This window comes from Typopeltis vanoorti, chromosome 12, assembly GCF_054136105.1.
Source record: "Typopeltis vanoorti isolate ZY-2024b chromosome 12, IOZ_Tvanoo_1.0, whole genome shotgun sequence".
In the NCBI taxonomy this organism is placed as follows: domain Eukaryota; kingdom Metazoa; phylum Arthropoda; class Arachnida; order Uropygi; family Thelyphonidae; genus Typopeltis; species Typopeltis vanoorti.
The window spans coordinates 75,631,605-75,645,604 of record NC_143560.1 but is presented as its reverse complement, the minus strand read 5'-3'; the positions used below and the strand labels follow the sequence as shown (position 1 = coordinate 75,645,604).

Genomic DNA, 14,000 nt, shown 5'->3' with positions numbered 1-14,000 from the left:
AGTGATTCCACCCTGCTAAATTTAGATGCAGAATGGGAAGATCTTGAAGAATATTAAGAAAATTTAATCACTGACAAGCCCAAAGAGATTTCACAGAAACAATTTAAAAAATATTTTTTGTACAATCGAAGTTTTTAAGCAACAATACTTAGAGGCTGACCCTGATGAAGAGAGAAGCAGTAAAATTTGCAGAAGTATAGAAGAGGTAACAACAGGGCCATACTGTCAGTTGCATGAAAAAAAGAAACAGAATGCCTGCAAATTATGTTAGCTCAATTCTTTGTTAAGAAGTTGAATAATAAATTTATATTCTGAATATGTTTTATCTTTCAGCTTCATAGTTTTCCTTTAACTAGGCCCTGAGACATACCCTAATTCTTTTATAAAAAAATTAAGGATCAAAAAAGAAATTTGAGAAATGAATTATACCTTTTCTGATAGGTTATTTTATATTCGATTAGTGTGTTTTCGATTAATGCGATTAGTGTGAAAGAATGCGTTAGGTGTCGAGGATTGCTGTATAACATAGTCTGCATTAAGGGAAATCTCCAATTCCCCTTGCACTTTCAGAATGTAATCCAAATAGATGATAAATAACAGTAAAGACAATGTGCATCCTTGCCTCACACCTGATTTTACACAAATCATCTTTCTGTACTGCCTTGAATTCTAACTGCTGACTTACAGATCCAATAGAGACTATGTATTGCCCAATATAACATCCCAATATAATTATAGTGTTTTGAACAGCTTGACATTTTGTCATATTCCTAAACTTTCTCAACTATTTGTCTTCAAATGAAAATCTGATCCTGCCAACCTCTATTTGGTCTCAATCCAGCTTGTTTTCTATCAAGCATCTCTTCCACAATTTTTCTTAGCTGTTTCTCAAGTATACTTGAATAAATCTTACCAGCAACACTCAGTAGGGAAATTCCTCTGCAATTCTGACATTATTTTACTTACCATTTTATAGTTTGGCAATATACTATGAGAGCTGGAATTTGGCCTTCTGAATTATGCAGTGCCTACTTCCATATTTCAGGTTTTTGCTGGCTTTTTCTATCTCAAATATTAATAATATGTACTCTTGATTGCAGTCCTCCTGAATATTTTCTACCATTGTTCTGTCATTTCTTGTTTCATTTAAAAGTCTTTCAAAATAATTGCTCCAAAAACACCTAGACTATCTTTATCTTCAACTCTAATGTTACCTTATAATTTTGAATTTCCCTTACAAGCTATTCCAGAACTCTGGTTGGACAGACTATTTGGTTTTAGAATCTTTATAAAAATATGTTAGGCTACTCCAGCTTTCGTTTCCATTGGAATATTTGCAAGGGCACAGAACAACAAGTTTAATGAAACTTATTATGTCAACATAATAAGTTTCATTAACTACATTAACAATTTGGATCAATTGAATTTAATAACATTTGGTATTTAGGATATATATGATATGTCCAATGGTTCAATTTTGATTTCAATCACATCAGCACATTTTTATTGGTAAATTGATTCAAACTGATATTAACAATTCCACAGTGGCAGTCTGAATTTAAGGAAATTTTGTATTTAAGTTCTCTATTAAAATTTGTCTTTTTTATTTTTTATTTATTCATTTTTTTTATCAAATGGACCATTTGTTGGGAAAAATATTAGGAAACAAAAAGAAAATTATATGTAGAGTGCATAAGCCAGAAACTGAAGTTGAATAAAAAAAGCTTTCCAACATTTCACACACTTGCTGGATTTTTACAAATATACTGCCACTCCACAGTTCTTGCCAAACAATGAAAATATTCAGAATTGAAAATTCAACACTAAATATGATGCTATGTATATAAACAATTTTTTAAGAGGCATTATCACAACACACTGTACTACAACAGGTACACTACTGGTAGTGACAGTTTAATGTCTTAGTTCGAGACAATTTTTTTTTTTTTTTAAAATTAATAAATGAACATTATACAGAGATATATATATCCTATAATTAAGTCAGCAATTAAAATTGAAGAATGCTATGTGTACAATAAAATAGTCCAAGTTAAAATCAGTTGTAAGACAAGACTGGCTGCTATCTCTACTGTAACATCTATCTATGAGAATCACATTATGAAGAAAATGTAGTATTAAATCTGATATCAAAATCTGAGATAACAGACTAAGATTTTTATTTCCAGATAATGTGAAACTGCCAAATAATTCTACTACAAGTCTTTAAAACTTTTTAAACTGAATAACTGCCATAACAAATCTGATATGAAATTCAACAAAACCAAGACAAAACATTACCCAATTACCCAATCAGAAATACAGAATACATCAACTGCATTCTGAAGTTAATATGCAGAACAAGCTGAAAACATTTCAACTAGTCAAGTATGAGTTCTAGTGAATGGAATAGACATAATAATAAATATGGTGAAGAAATTTTGGAATAAAAGAACTTGTTCATTATATGGAAGGGAAGATTCTCACCCTGTCCTTAACCCACATACAAACTCAACTTCTGTAGAAGTTGAGTTTGTAGGCGGTTAAGGACAGGGTGAGAACTAGATGTTTCTCTCACAGAGCAGTGTGAGTAGAAACAGTTTGCTTGTTTAAGTGGTCAGTACATCTAGTGTCAAGAAGTTTAAGGAAAGGTATGATGTATGGTCTCCCTCAATGGGCCCTTGACTCCCTGGAAAGGTCCTTGATAATAACAATAATTAGCCAAATTACCCAATCAGCAAAATATACAAATCAGTTTCAGATCTGTAAAGCTGGAATTAAAACCAATTTCAACTTCAGATATGGGAGGTGGGTTAGAAATAAAACCCTTCATGAGAATCTAGTAATCACCTATACATCTACAAAGAGTACCATCCTCAAATTTTTAATATGTACTCTCAGCACCATGCAGGATATTACAATAGTACTATAAGAGAAGTTTTAATTACCACAAACTCCCTATTGAGAATTTCCCCCCAAATCAGTCTGTTATTTGTCAGAAATCTAAAATTGCCAGATTTTATATTTCTGTCTTCTAGATTAATATAGTTGGCATTTCCAACTATATTAATCTGCCTATGGCATTTCCAACTGTATTAATCTGCCTAGATCTTTGTCTTCCTTTCAGTCTTTTGCCTGCAATCTTGGCTTCAAACATTTGCTTAGCTAACATTTTCTCTCCCATTTTGTTTAAGTGACCACACCATCTGAGATCACCTTGGTTCATACATTTCTGAATTGCAAGATCAAGTTCCTTCTTGATATTCTATTTTTAATATGATTATGCCATTGATGCTTTCTGCTCATTCTTCTAATTTATTTTTCAGAACTTTCACATGTGTGGTCCTTAGTGTGATCAAGTGTTTTATTTCTAACCCAACTCTCAGATTCATAAGTTAAAATTATTGATTTGAACACTGTCTTTTATGTATCTGGTTTAGTGTTGTTTGAATGAATTCTATTCCACATATATTTATTCAGCCTTGCTTATTCTATTATCTATTTCCACATTTAATTTGCCATCTTCAGTAAAAGCTATGGCTAAATAGCAAAAAATATTTTATTTATTTGATAGATTCTCCATTCAGAATGCAGCTTATATTTTCTATGTTCCTGCCTATTTTCACGGTCTGTTTTTTAATCTGATTTTTGTACTAAATTAATTAAGCAGAAATTCAATTTAGTTAAGGAATTGTGAAGACTTACGGTGGATTTATTTAAGAGTATATCATCAGCATAAAGTAAAAAGCTAAAGAGTACACATCAGGACTCTAACATGCCAGTAAGTTAGAAGATATATGGAGTGAGATGGATTCTAACAAGATCAAGGAATACTGTGTGGACTGACTGTTGGTGATAATTAATGTGTTATCAAATCAACTTAATGGTAAGTTGATTTGATATTATATGACTTAATGCTAAACAATTAATCATCATGGATGACTTTAATTATCCAAACATTGATTGAGCAGTGTGAAATTTCATGAGAAGAATGAAACCAAATTTATTTCAAGTGTTGCGAGATAACTTCCTTAAGCAGCATGTGACAGAAGGAATTCTAAGTCAGAGAGTGTTAAATCTGACTATGTCAGAGGGAGTTTCAGTTAAAGAAGAAATCTTCTGCCTCGAGCCCATGATATACTGACCCAAGAAGTGGCTAAGTATGTTGATGTTCCATTTAGAAAAGGTTACATGCTGAACTAGAAGGCAGAAAATTATAATCAAGTGAGAAATATACTAGGTTCTGTCCTATGGTATCAGCTGCTAGATAGGAAGGATACTGACAATGCATCAGATGCATTAAAAATCATAAATGATGCAGCAGTGAAATGTGTCCCCAAAATTTGAAGAATAAATAAAACAGGAGTGAAATAGATGTGTGATCTTAAGCATGAGTTTCTGAAGAAAAAGATGTGGAAGGAATACTGTGTGTGTATATATGGATGATGTCAGTAATGAAAATGATAAGATATAGACCAGAAGAGTTATAGTATCATAAGAAAAGAGCCAAGTCAGAGCATGAAAACAAACAATCTAGCTTTCCAAGCTAAAGACAATGAAGAATTCTATCATTATTCTGCAAGCAAAAGAAAAAGACTGTGAAAGAATAACTCAACTGAATGCAAATGTTATATGGGTGATAGATGCAGAAAGAGGCTGTTATAAATGACCATTCATCATTCATTCTGCTATGAACTATTAAGCTGGTTATGTAACATGGAGCTCAATGCAAACTTTTCACTGAATGAAGAAACTCAGGTGTATGAGGAAAGTGGCACTTGAGCAGTTGCATAAAATGAATAAGAATTTCACAGTAGGGACTAATGGGTTATCAGATGCTAAAAGTGTTCAGTTGAAATGTTATGCCTTGTGCCAAGACTGCATAAATTTTGAGTCTCAGAAATAGGAAAGATTCCACAGGAGTGGAAAGAGTGTATGATAATCCCACTGAACACCATTCTTTGCAAGGTAGTGCAAATAACGATATGTGACTTATCTCTGGAGTGGTAGTCAAGATTCTGGAAAAGTTGGTTAGAGCTCACATGCAGAAATGGGTAGATAAGAAATCTATACTTTGCAATGAACAGCATGAAATTACTAAGGGCAAGTCATGTTTGAGCAACTTACATTTTATAATAATGTTATAGTTGAGAGAGACAAGGGGAATGGACACCCCATGATACTTTTGGACTTTGTGCTAAGGCATTTTACAGGATACAGCATGAAAGGCAGTTGCATAAGATGGCTAGAGATATTAAAAACTGGTGTATGGGAGGATGCGAGTCTGCAAGATTTAAGGTGACTAGCAGTGTACCCCCCAGGGATCAGTCCTTGGTCAATTGGTATTCCATCTTTACATTAATAATATCGGAAAGGATTTGACAGGTACAGCTGTTTGCTAATTATGCAAAGATAAATGGTAATCAGGGACATAAATGACAAGTAAGCACACTTTCAGAATGATTTGAATAGGCTGAAATGGATACATGAAAATGGCTGTTGGTTTAATATTAGTAAATGCAAAGTTATGCACTTTGTAATGAGATATCCAATGGCATGTTATATTGACGGGATTATGCTAAAGGAAAATGATCAGCCTAGAGATCCTGGAGTTTTAGTATACAGGAAGTTGAAGTTCAAGGACCATATAGCAAAGACTGCAAATACAACTTAGAGAATAATTGCAATACTGAAATAAAAAATGACATTGTAAGGACATCAATTTGCCTCTTTGCAAAACTTTGATATCACCTCACCTGGACTATCATGTGCAAATCTAGTCCCCTGGTTTTCAAGATGATGATGATATAGTGGAGAGTGTTGAAGATGATACTAGAACTGTGGAATATAAGCTACGAGGACAGATTGAAAAATTGTTAACTGCAGACATTAACAAAGAAGAGAAAGAGGGGGATGATATAACAGATCAAAACTTAAAACTTCTGAAAAGGTCATATAGCATACCACCAAATGGAATTTTTAATTTTATGGAAAGTGCAGAGGACATCCATGGAAGTGAACAATAAATGCAGTTAAGAAAGAGTGACTAGAATGAGTGGCTAAAATTTTTCTCTCATAGAGCAGTGAGTGATTGGAATGGACTGCCTTCAGAGGTCATAGTGTGGATAGCATGAATGAATTCAAGAATACAATACAGCTGATGTGGGTGATATGGGCCTCTATCGATGCCCGTGACTGTCTGGAGGTCTCAGGTGGTGGTAGTAGTAGTAGTAATAATAAAAATAGTAATAATAATTTAATACTGGAATATAATAAAATTTTACCTTGACACGATCAGATACAAGCTCAAGAACTCTAGCTCTGTACCATTTTTTGTTAAATGCAAATCTTGCAACACAGCTTTCATTGATGCAAGGGAATTCAGAAGGAGGATCAGTATGATGGATGGAGTACTTCACCTCAAGAGCCTTTTCAATAGTTAGGAGTATACTTGCTACAAAATGTATAAACAATTTTTTATAAGTTTATTTAACCTTACCACAGGAATAATGAGAACATGAAAAGGTGTTCATCTGATAACAAAATTCCAGCTTTCCTACTAAGCTATAAAACTGTTTTAAGTATTCATAGTAACAATTTTAATACTACATGTATACGTACAGTATTGTGCTATTTGCCATATTATGTGTTGTAAATGGAGCGGAGCCATAAAAGCTCCCTAAATAGTCCAAACATGGGAATGTGGCATAAAAATTGTGGAGACTGTCCCACTTGGTGCTATTATAATGCCAAACTACTTGTGTATGAGAGTGTCTGTGTAGCCATTGTTGCATGGGGGGACAAGATATATGAGTTGCCCCAGTCCTGAAAATACTTCAGGCACAAATTTTGTTTGCTTACATTTGGATAAAGGATTACATCAAGTGTAAAAACTTCCAACAAGAACATAAATCATGCACACATTATCTTGAACAGAACACTTTGGCCTATCAGAACATGCCATCTCGACTAAACATGACCTTTCTGAAGAAAACTAAACTTTTACATTAAAGTAGATTTATAACAGAGCAGTTATATAAGGAGAGTTGTGAGGCCATTTTACACTGACTGAACTTAAACAGATCTAATGGCTTTTCTTTATTCCCTTTATTGTAAATATCACTAAATATCACAAAATATCATTTTTACGCAAATACTGGATTATTATATTATTGTAAATTTTTTTTTTTAATAATTGGGAATTTACGGACCATCTTTTGTAATAATGATGCTATAGTACCGCTTTCGGGGTGCTTAAGGGTCAAAGCTGTATAAATGAGAGGAGACCTCCACACAGCCTTTAAATGAATGCGGAGAACCGACCAGGGCTTCTGACCTAATGTCCAATCCTCATCTTCTAGTGGTGCACCCTGTTGGGTATCTACTAGGATACTGAATGAACAAGGATGGGCTGCCAATTTGGGATTTAGCCGACCAAATTGTATTCTTAATGGTAAACCAAATTAAAAAATGATGGTACGACATGACAAAATTCCATGCCAGCTGGGTTGTCGCCCGGTTAAACAAGGCCCAGTTGATTTCGCCAGGGATCCAGGACGAACAGCGAAAAGTTAGCAACCGGAACAAATCTGAAAACAAACCCCAACTCAACATCACCATAGTTAAAGATCGACTATCAACATAAGAAGCCTGAATGGCAAAGAAATGGAGCTAGCTGAGGAATTAGATAAGTACCAGATTGACATAATAGGAGTGACTGAAACAAAAAAAGACAAAAACTGGTGAGATCTTTCTGAGCAATAAATACAAAATATTATATTTAGGCAATGACAATCAAGGAAAAGAAGGAGTAGCCATAGTATTAAACACAAAATATGAGGCTAATCTTCTTGAATGGCAGTCAGTTTCAAGTAGAGTAATGTGGGCAAATATCAGAATGGGGTAACTGGACAATGAGACTTATTTGTGCCTATAGTCCCACAGAAGGTTCTACTAAGGTAGAAGTGGAGGAATTTTTTGAGGCTTTAGAAAGAGCAACTGACACATTGAAAAAGGAAAAGTTGGTCCTTGTTGGGGATCTAAATAGCAGAGTAGGAAATGATTGTGACACATACAAAAATATTTTGGGAAAATTTGGAGAAAAGAGCAAAGCTAATAATAATAGCAAATATCTGATGGATTTCTGCTCAGGACATGGACTGGTTATTACCAACACCATGTTCCAACATAAAAATGTGCACAAATTCACATGGAGAGCAGAGGCAAGGAATAAGAAGACTCACTGACTATTGATGTTTTCTCCCTGGTGTAGGACACCAGAGTGTACAGAGGATTTGAAATTGGAAGTGATCACTATTTAGTCTTCAGCAGGATAAAATTGAATTTCATATTGAAAAGAATAACATGTAAGAAAGTTTTAAAGCGAATAAAAGTTGAGCAGCTCTCAGATGTGAACTGTAGACTAAAATACACAAAGATTATTGAAGAAAAAATTAAAGAGTTTGAGAACAGGAACCAAACCTTTGAGATTCAGTGGCAAGCCTTGAAGAAAACCCTTACTGATTCAGCCAGAGAGGCATGTGGTGGGGTTGTCAGCAAGAATAGAATAATCAGACCTCTATGGTGGACACAGGAAGTTAAAGAGGCAGTGAAGGAAAAGAAGAAAGCATATTAAAAGTTCCTGGCAAATAAGTCAGCTTGTGCTCTTAGAGAATACAGAGACAAATGTAAGAAAACAAAACACTGTGTAAAACTAGCTAAACAAAAGTCATGGGAGGACTTTGGCAAGCACATAGAAAATAAATATCGAGAAGGTGGTAAGATATTCTAGAGGTTGTTGAAGAAGCTTAGAAATGGAGGAAATAGTGCTGTAAAAGGAGTTAGAGATGATAAAGGTGACATGAAAACAGGAGAAAAAGATATCCAGTATGGAGTAATTACTTTGAAAAATTGCTAAATGAAACAAGCAGTGATAGCACAGTGGTAAAAAACACTCAACAGGCATATAGTCAGGAATACATATCAATACTTAAAGTAGAAAAAGCCATCAAAGGCTTGAAATGTGGAAGGCAGCAGGAGTAGATGATATTCGACCAGAAATGGTTCGAATATCATCTACTCCTGCTGGAATATCAATGTTCGAATATCAATGCCGAAGTATGGTGGTATAAAAGTATTTCAGTGGCTGCACTGCATAATTCAGAAGGCCTGGACAGAGAGACGAATTCCCAATGATTGGAGTAGAGCTCTCATAGTACCCATATATAAAAAAGGGAAATAAAACTGAATGTGAGAATTACAGAGGTATTTCCCTGCTGAGTGTTCATGGCAAGATTTATGCAAGTATACTTGAGAAACGGTTGAGAAGAATTGTGGAAGAAAAGCTTGGTGAAGAACAAGCTAGATCCAGGCCAAATAGAAGCTGTCAGGATGAGATCTTCACTTTACAACAAATAGTTGAGAAAGTATGGGAATATAACAAAGATCTGTATTTAAATATTGTCGATCTGGAAAAGGCATATGACAGGGTACCAAGAGAGAAGCTATTCAATGCACTACAGTTATATGGTGTCAATGGGATATTATATCAAGCAATACTTAGCAATAATACAAGCAATATTTATCTTTATTTGAGTTGTAAGTCGGCAGTCAGAATCAAAGGAAGTATAGGAAGATGGTTTAATGTTAAATCTGGTGTGAGACAAGGATGTACGTTATCCCCTCTGTTATTCATTATCCATATGGATCACATTATGAAGGAAAGTGGTATTAAACATGATATCAGAATTGTAGATGTTAATGTCAGCTCTTTGCTTTATGCGGACGATGTTATACTTCTAAATAAATCTGCTACAAATTTGCAAGGTTTCCTGACTAAACTGAATAACTGTTGTAATAGATATGGTATGAAGGTCAGCAATAAAAAGACAAAGACAATGAAAATAGGTAGAATTGTTGAAAATGTCAACTGCGTTGTGAACGGAGAACCTGTGGAACAAGTAAAACATTTTAGCTACTTAGGCACCATTTTTAGTGAAGATGGTAAATTAAATATGGAAATAGACAACAGAATTAATAAAGCTGGCATGGTAGGAAGTCAAGTGAATAAATTCATACGGAATAAGAGAGAAATTAGTCAGAACACTAAATTAGCTGTGTACAAGACGGTGTTCAAACCAGTTTTAACTTATGGATCTGAGAGTCCTGAGAAAGATTAGAGGTGTGAGTAGATGGCATCAATGGCAATATCATATTAAAAATGAGGATATCAGGAAAGAACTTGACATTGTCAACATCCAGGAATGTGTTAGCAGAGATAATCTCAGGTGGTATAGTTACTTAAACAGAATAGCGAGGAAAGATTAGCAAAACAAGTATTCTCTGCCAGGTTGGCAGGAAAATGACCCAGAGGAAGACCGAGATATAGGTGGATTGATATGGTACTAAGTGCCTTAGATGATAGAAATATAAAATCTGATAATGTTGGAGTCTTGACAAGTAACAGACTGATCTGGAGGAAAACTGTAGATAGGAATTTAGTAATGATGTAAATTTTTCATTTAGTACTATCATATCCTGTACACTCCTTGATGGTACATGTCAGGAATTTGATGATGATTTTAACTTGAGCAGGATAAGCTGGGAAGAGGAAAATGTATGTAGTAATAAGGAAATGGAATTTCTAGAATTCTTGAGGGACAAATGTCTTAGGCAACATGTAATAGAGGGAACAAGATGTTCAAGAGTTTCGGATTTGGTTATAACATCAGAACAGCTGATAACTGAGATAACATCTCTCCCCACAGTTGGAGAGAGAGTGACCATATGGTTTTGAGTTGGAAGATGAATAGACATGCAGGAATATCAAAGAAAAGGAACATATGTGGAATTATAAGACAGATGATTATAATAGTCTTAGACATCAACTTGGGGCTGTTCCATGAAGGGCAGAATCGGAAGGCCAGGATATCATTAGTGCTTGGGAAATTGTGAAGGAATATTTGTTAGTAGCAATAGTAAGCCGTATTCCAGAGTGAAGCAGACACAATTTGGTGTAAAGTGGATGACAAACAATATCAAACAGGAACTGCAAGAAACGAGATTATTGAAAAGATATAAGGAGAGGAGCAGACAGCAGATGCATGAAGAATATAAGATTCAGGCCAGGAGAGTGACTAGTATGGTGAGGAAAGCAAAATTGGAATACGACAAGAGATTTGCTCTAAGATCCAAAGAAAATCCAAGGGAATTTTTTTTTTAACTATGTGGACAGTCTGGAGGAAGAGAAATGATTGTGGAATAGAAATAGGAATAGAGTGACTGATGCAGAGGATATAGTGGAGTTGTTCAATGAGCACTTTATTGGAGTATTTCATCCTGGAGAAGAAGGTTTTAATACTAGAAGGATAGGGCACGTTCAGGGTTAAGAGGTGCAAGAGGAGAATGTGTTCCAAATACTGAGTACTCTGGATGTCAGTAAAGCTGTGGGACTGAATGATATTTCACCATGGGTTTTGAGAGAATGTGCTAAAGAACTGACAGATCCTTTTACCTGGCTTTTCAATGCAAGTCTGGCTAGGGAAACTTACCCAAGGAATGGAAGGAAGGTAAGATAGTGCCATTGCATAAGGACAGTAGCAGACTGGAAGTATATCTAATTATAGACCAGTTTGTGTGTGTCATCAATAGCTTTCACAGCTATTGATGAAGAGCAGTTGATAAAGTGACAAGAGCAGTTGATTAAGGAAAGGCATACACTACTATTTTTTTGGATTTTGCAAAAGGCATTTAACAGGGTGCCACATTATAAGCTGATATTTAAGTTGGCCATCTGTCTAATTTATTCAAATCCTCTTGCAGGGCCTACACATCTGTACTATTACTAATAACCCTTCCCAACTTCGCATTATCTGCAAACAACTGAATATCCCTTGTTTAGATTAGGTTAGTCAACTGGATTCATGATTGGCTGTCTGATAGGTATCAGAGAGTTGTGTATGGTGGGGCAATATCAAGGAAGCAGAAGGTTACAAGTGGGGTTCCACAGGGCTCACTAATGGGACCTGTATTGTTTAACCTTTATATCAATGACATTGTCAATGGATTACAAGGGATATTCAGTTGTTTGCAGATAATGCGAAGTTGGGAAGGGTTATTAGTAATAGTACAGATGTGTAGGCCCTGCAAGAGGATTTGAATAAATTAGACAGATGGGCAAATGAACGGTGGATGGGCAGATGTCCGTTTAATGCAGGAAAATGTAAAGTCTAGAAGTTTTGGATATGTCGATGGGAGGCTGCATACTCGATTGGAGGAGCTATATTGGAGAAAGTAGGGATACGAGATGTAGGGGATGATGACTGATAGAAAAGTGAAATTCAGGGGGCATATTGCAAAGGTGGTGAAGGCAACCCAGAGGATTGCTGCAATAATGAGAATGACACTGACCTGCGGAGATAGAAGAGTTATCATTCTGTTGTATACTCTGATCAGACCACACTTAGACTATTATTCTCAAATTTGGTCCCCAGAATTTGAAGGGGATAAATTAACTGTGCATAAGGGTGCCGAGGCAGATAACAAAGATGGTTTCAGGACTGTGCAATGTTGATTATGAGGATCAGCTGAGGGAATGTGGACTGCAGAGTTTGGTGGATAGCAGGAGGAGAGGTCATATGATCAAGACTTTTAAACTGTTGAGAGGCAGTTACAGGGTGGACACTGGCGAGGTCTTTCACTTTGTGGAGCAGCGGGAAGGAGAGATGACAAGGGGCCATCCCTGGAAGTTATGAAAGGAAGCTGTGAGTAAGAGGGTTAGGAGTGGTTTCTTTGCATGGAGGGTGGTGGAACCATGGAATGCATTGCCTGATAGAGTGGTGAGAGCAAGAACGGTCAATGAGTTCAAGGATTGGCATGATAGACTTTGTGTTTCCTAGGAAGTACCTCCCACAATGAATCTTTCGACTCCATTAAAGCCTGAATAATAATAATAATTAATACAATCCATTATAAATGTATAGATTTGAGATGCATAAATAAGAAAAATGTGTTCTACATTGGTAGAGTCCATTTCTAAGTGAATGAATGGACTTATTAGGAACAGAGAAGCACATATAAAATATTAGGTAACATTGGAGAATAATTTTTGTACTCATTTTCTTGCAAAATTAAAATTTTTCTTTAAAATACGAGTGTTCAGATTAATTTGTTCTCTACTGTAAATATTAGGAAGGTGGAAAAATAATTGGAATACTATTGAAAAAAGCTTATCAACAAAGGAAAGAGTACCATACAAGAAAAGAAAGATGATAAAGGTGACATTGAAACTGAAAATAAGGATATTCTAGATGTTTGAAGTAATTAATTTGAAAAAATGTTAAACAAAACAAAAAGTGACAAAACAGTAGTAGAAAATTTTCTAGCATGTTAATACTTGAGGTGGAAAAAGCCATCAAAAACATGAAATGTGGAAAGGCAGCTGACAATAAAACAAAAAGACAAAGATTAATAACAGCAGAAATGAAGTTTATGAGAAAAACTGCAAAGTACACCCTATTTGATCAGAAAAGAAACGAAGAAATTATGAAAGAATTAAACCAAGAGGGGTGCTTAAGGGTCAAAGCTGTATAATGGAGAGGAGACCTCCACATAGCCTTTAAAGGAATGTGGAGAGCCGACCATAGCTTCTGACCTAATGTCCAATCCTCACCTTCTCGTGGTGCACCCTGTTGGGTATCTACTTTGATACTGAACGAACGAGGATGGGCTGGCAATTTGGGATTTAGCCGACCAAATTGTATTCTTATTGGTTAAACCAAAATAAAAAATGATGGTACAACATGACAAAATTTCATGCTGGCTGGGGCGTCGCCCAGTTAAACAAGGCCCCCGATGTTTTCGCCAGGGAACCAGGGTGAACAGCGAAAAGTCAGTTCTCTGGAACAAATCTGAAAACACACCCCAACTCAACATCACCAGAGTTAAAGATTGGTACTATCAATATAAGAAACCTGAATGGAAAAGAAATGGAGCTAGCTGAGGAA

The 14,000-nt window shown here is 35.5% G+C and overlaps 1 protein-coding gene across 2 annotated transcripts in view; it reads right to left on the bottom strand.

Moving 5' to 3' along the window:
• The window catches only part of qin (tudor domain-containing protein qin), a 544,378-nt gene that overhangs the window by 61,171 nt on the left and 469,207 nt on the right, over positions 1-14,000 (bottom strand). For both annotated transcript variants that reach the window (XM_090401282.1, XM_090401283.1), the window contains one exon: positions 6,282-6,451. In XM_090401282.1, coding sequence (XP_090257408.1) covers positions 6,282-6,451 — 170 coding nt within the window. The remainder of the gene's footprint in view (positions 1-6,281; positions 6,452-14,000) is intronic.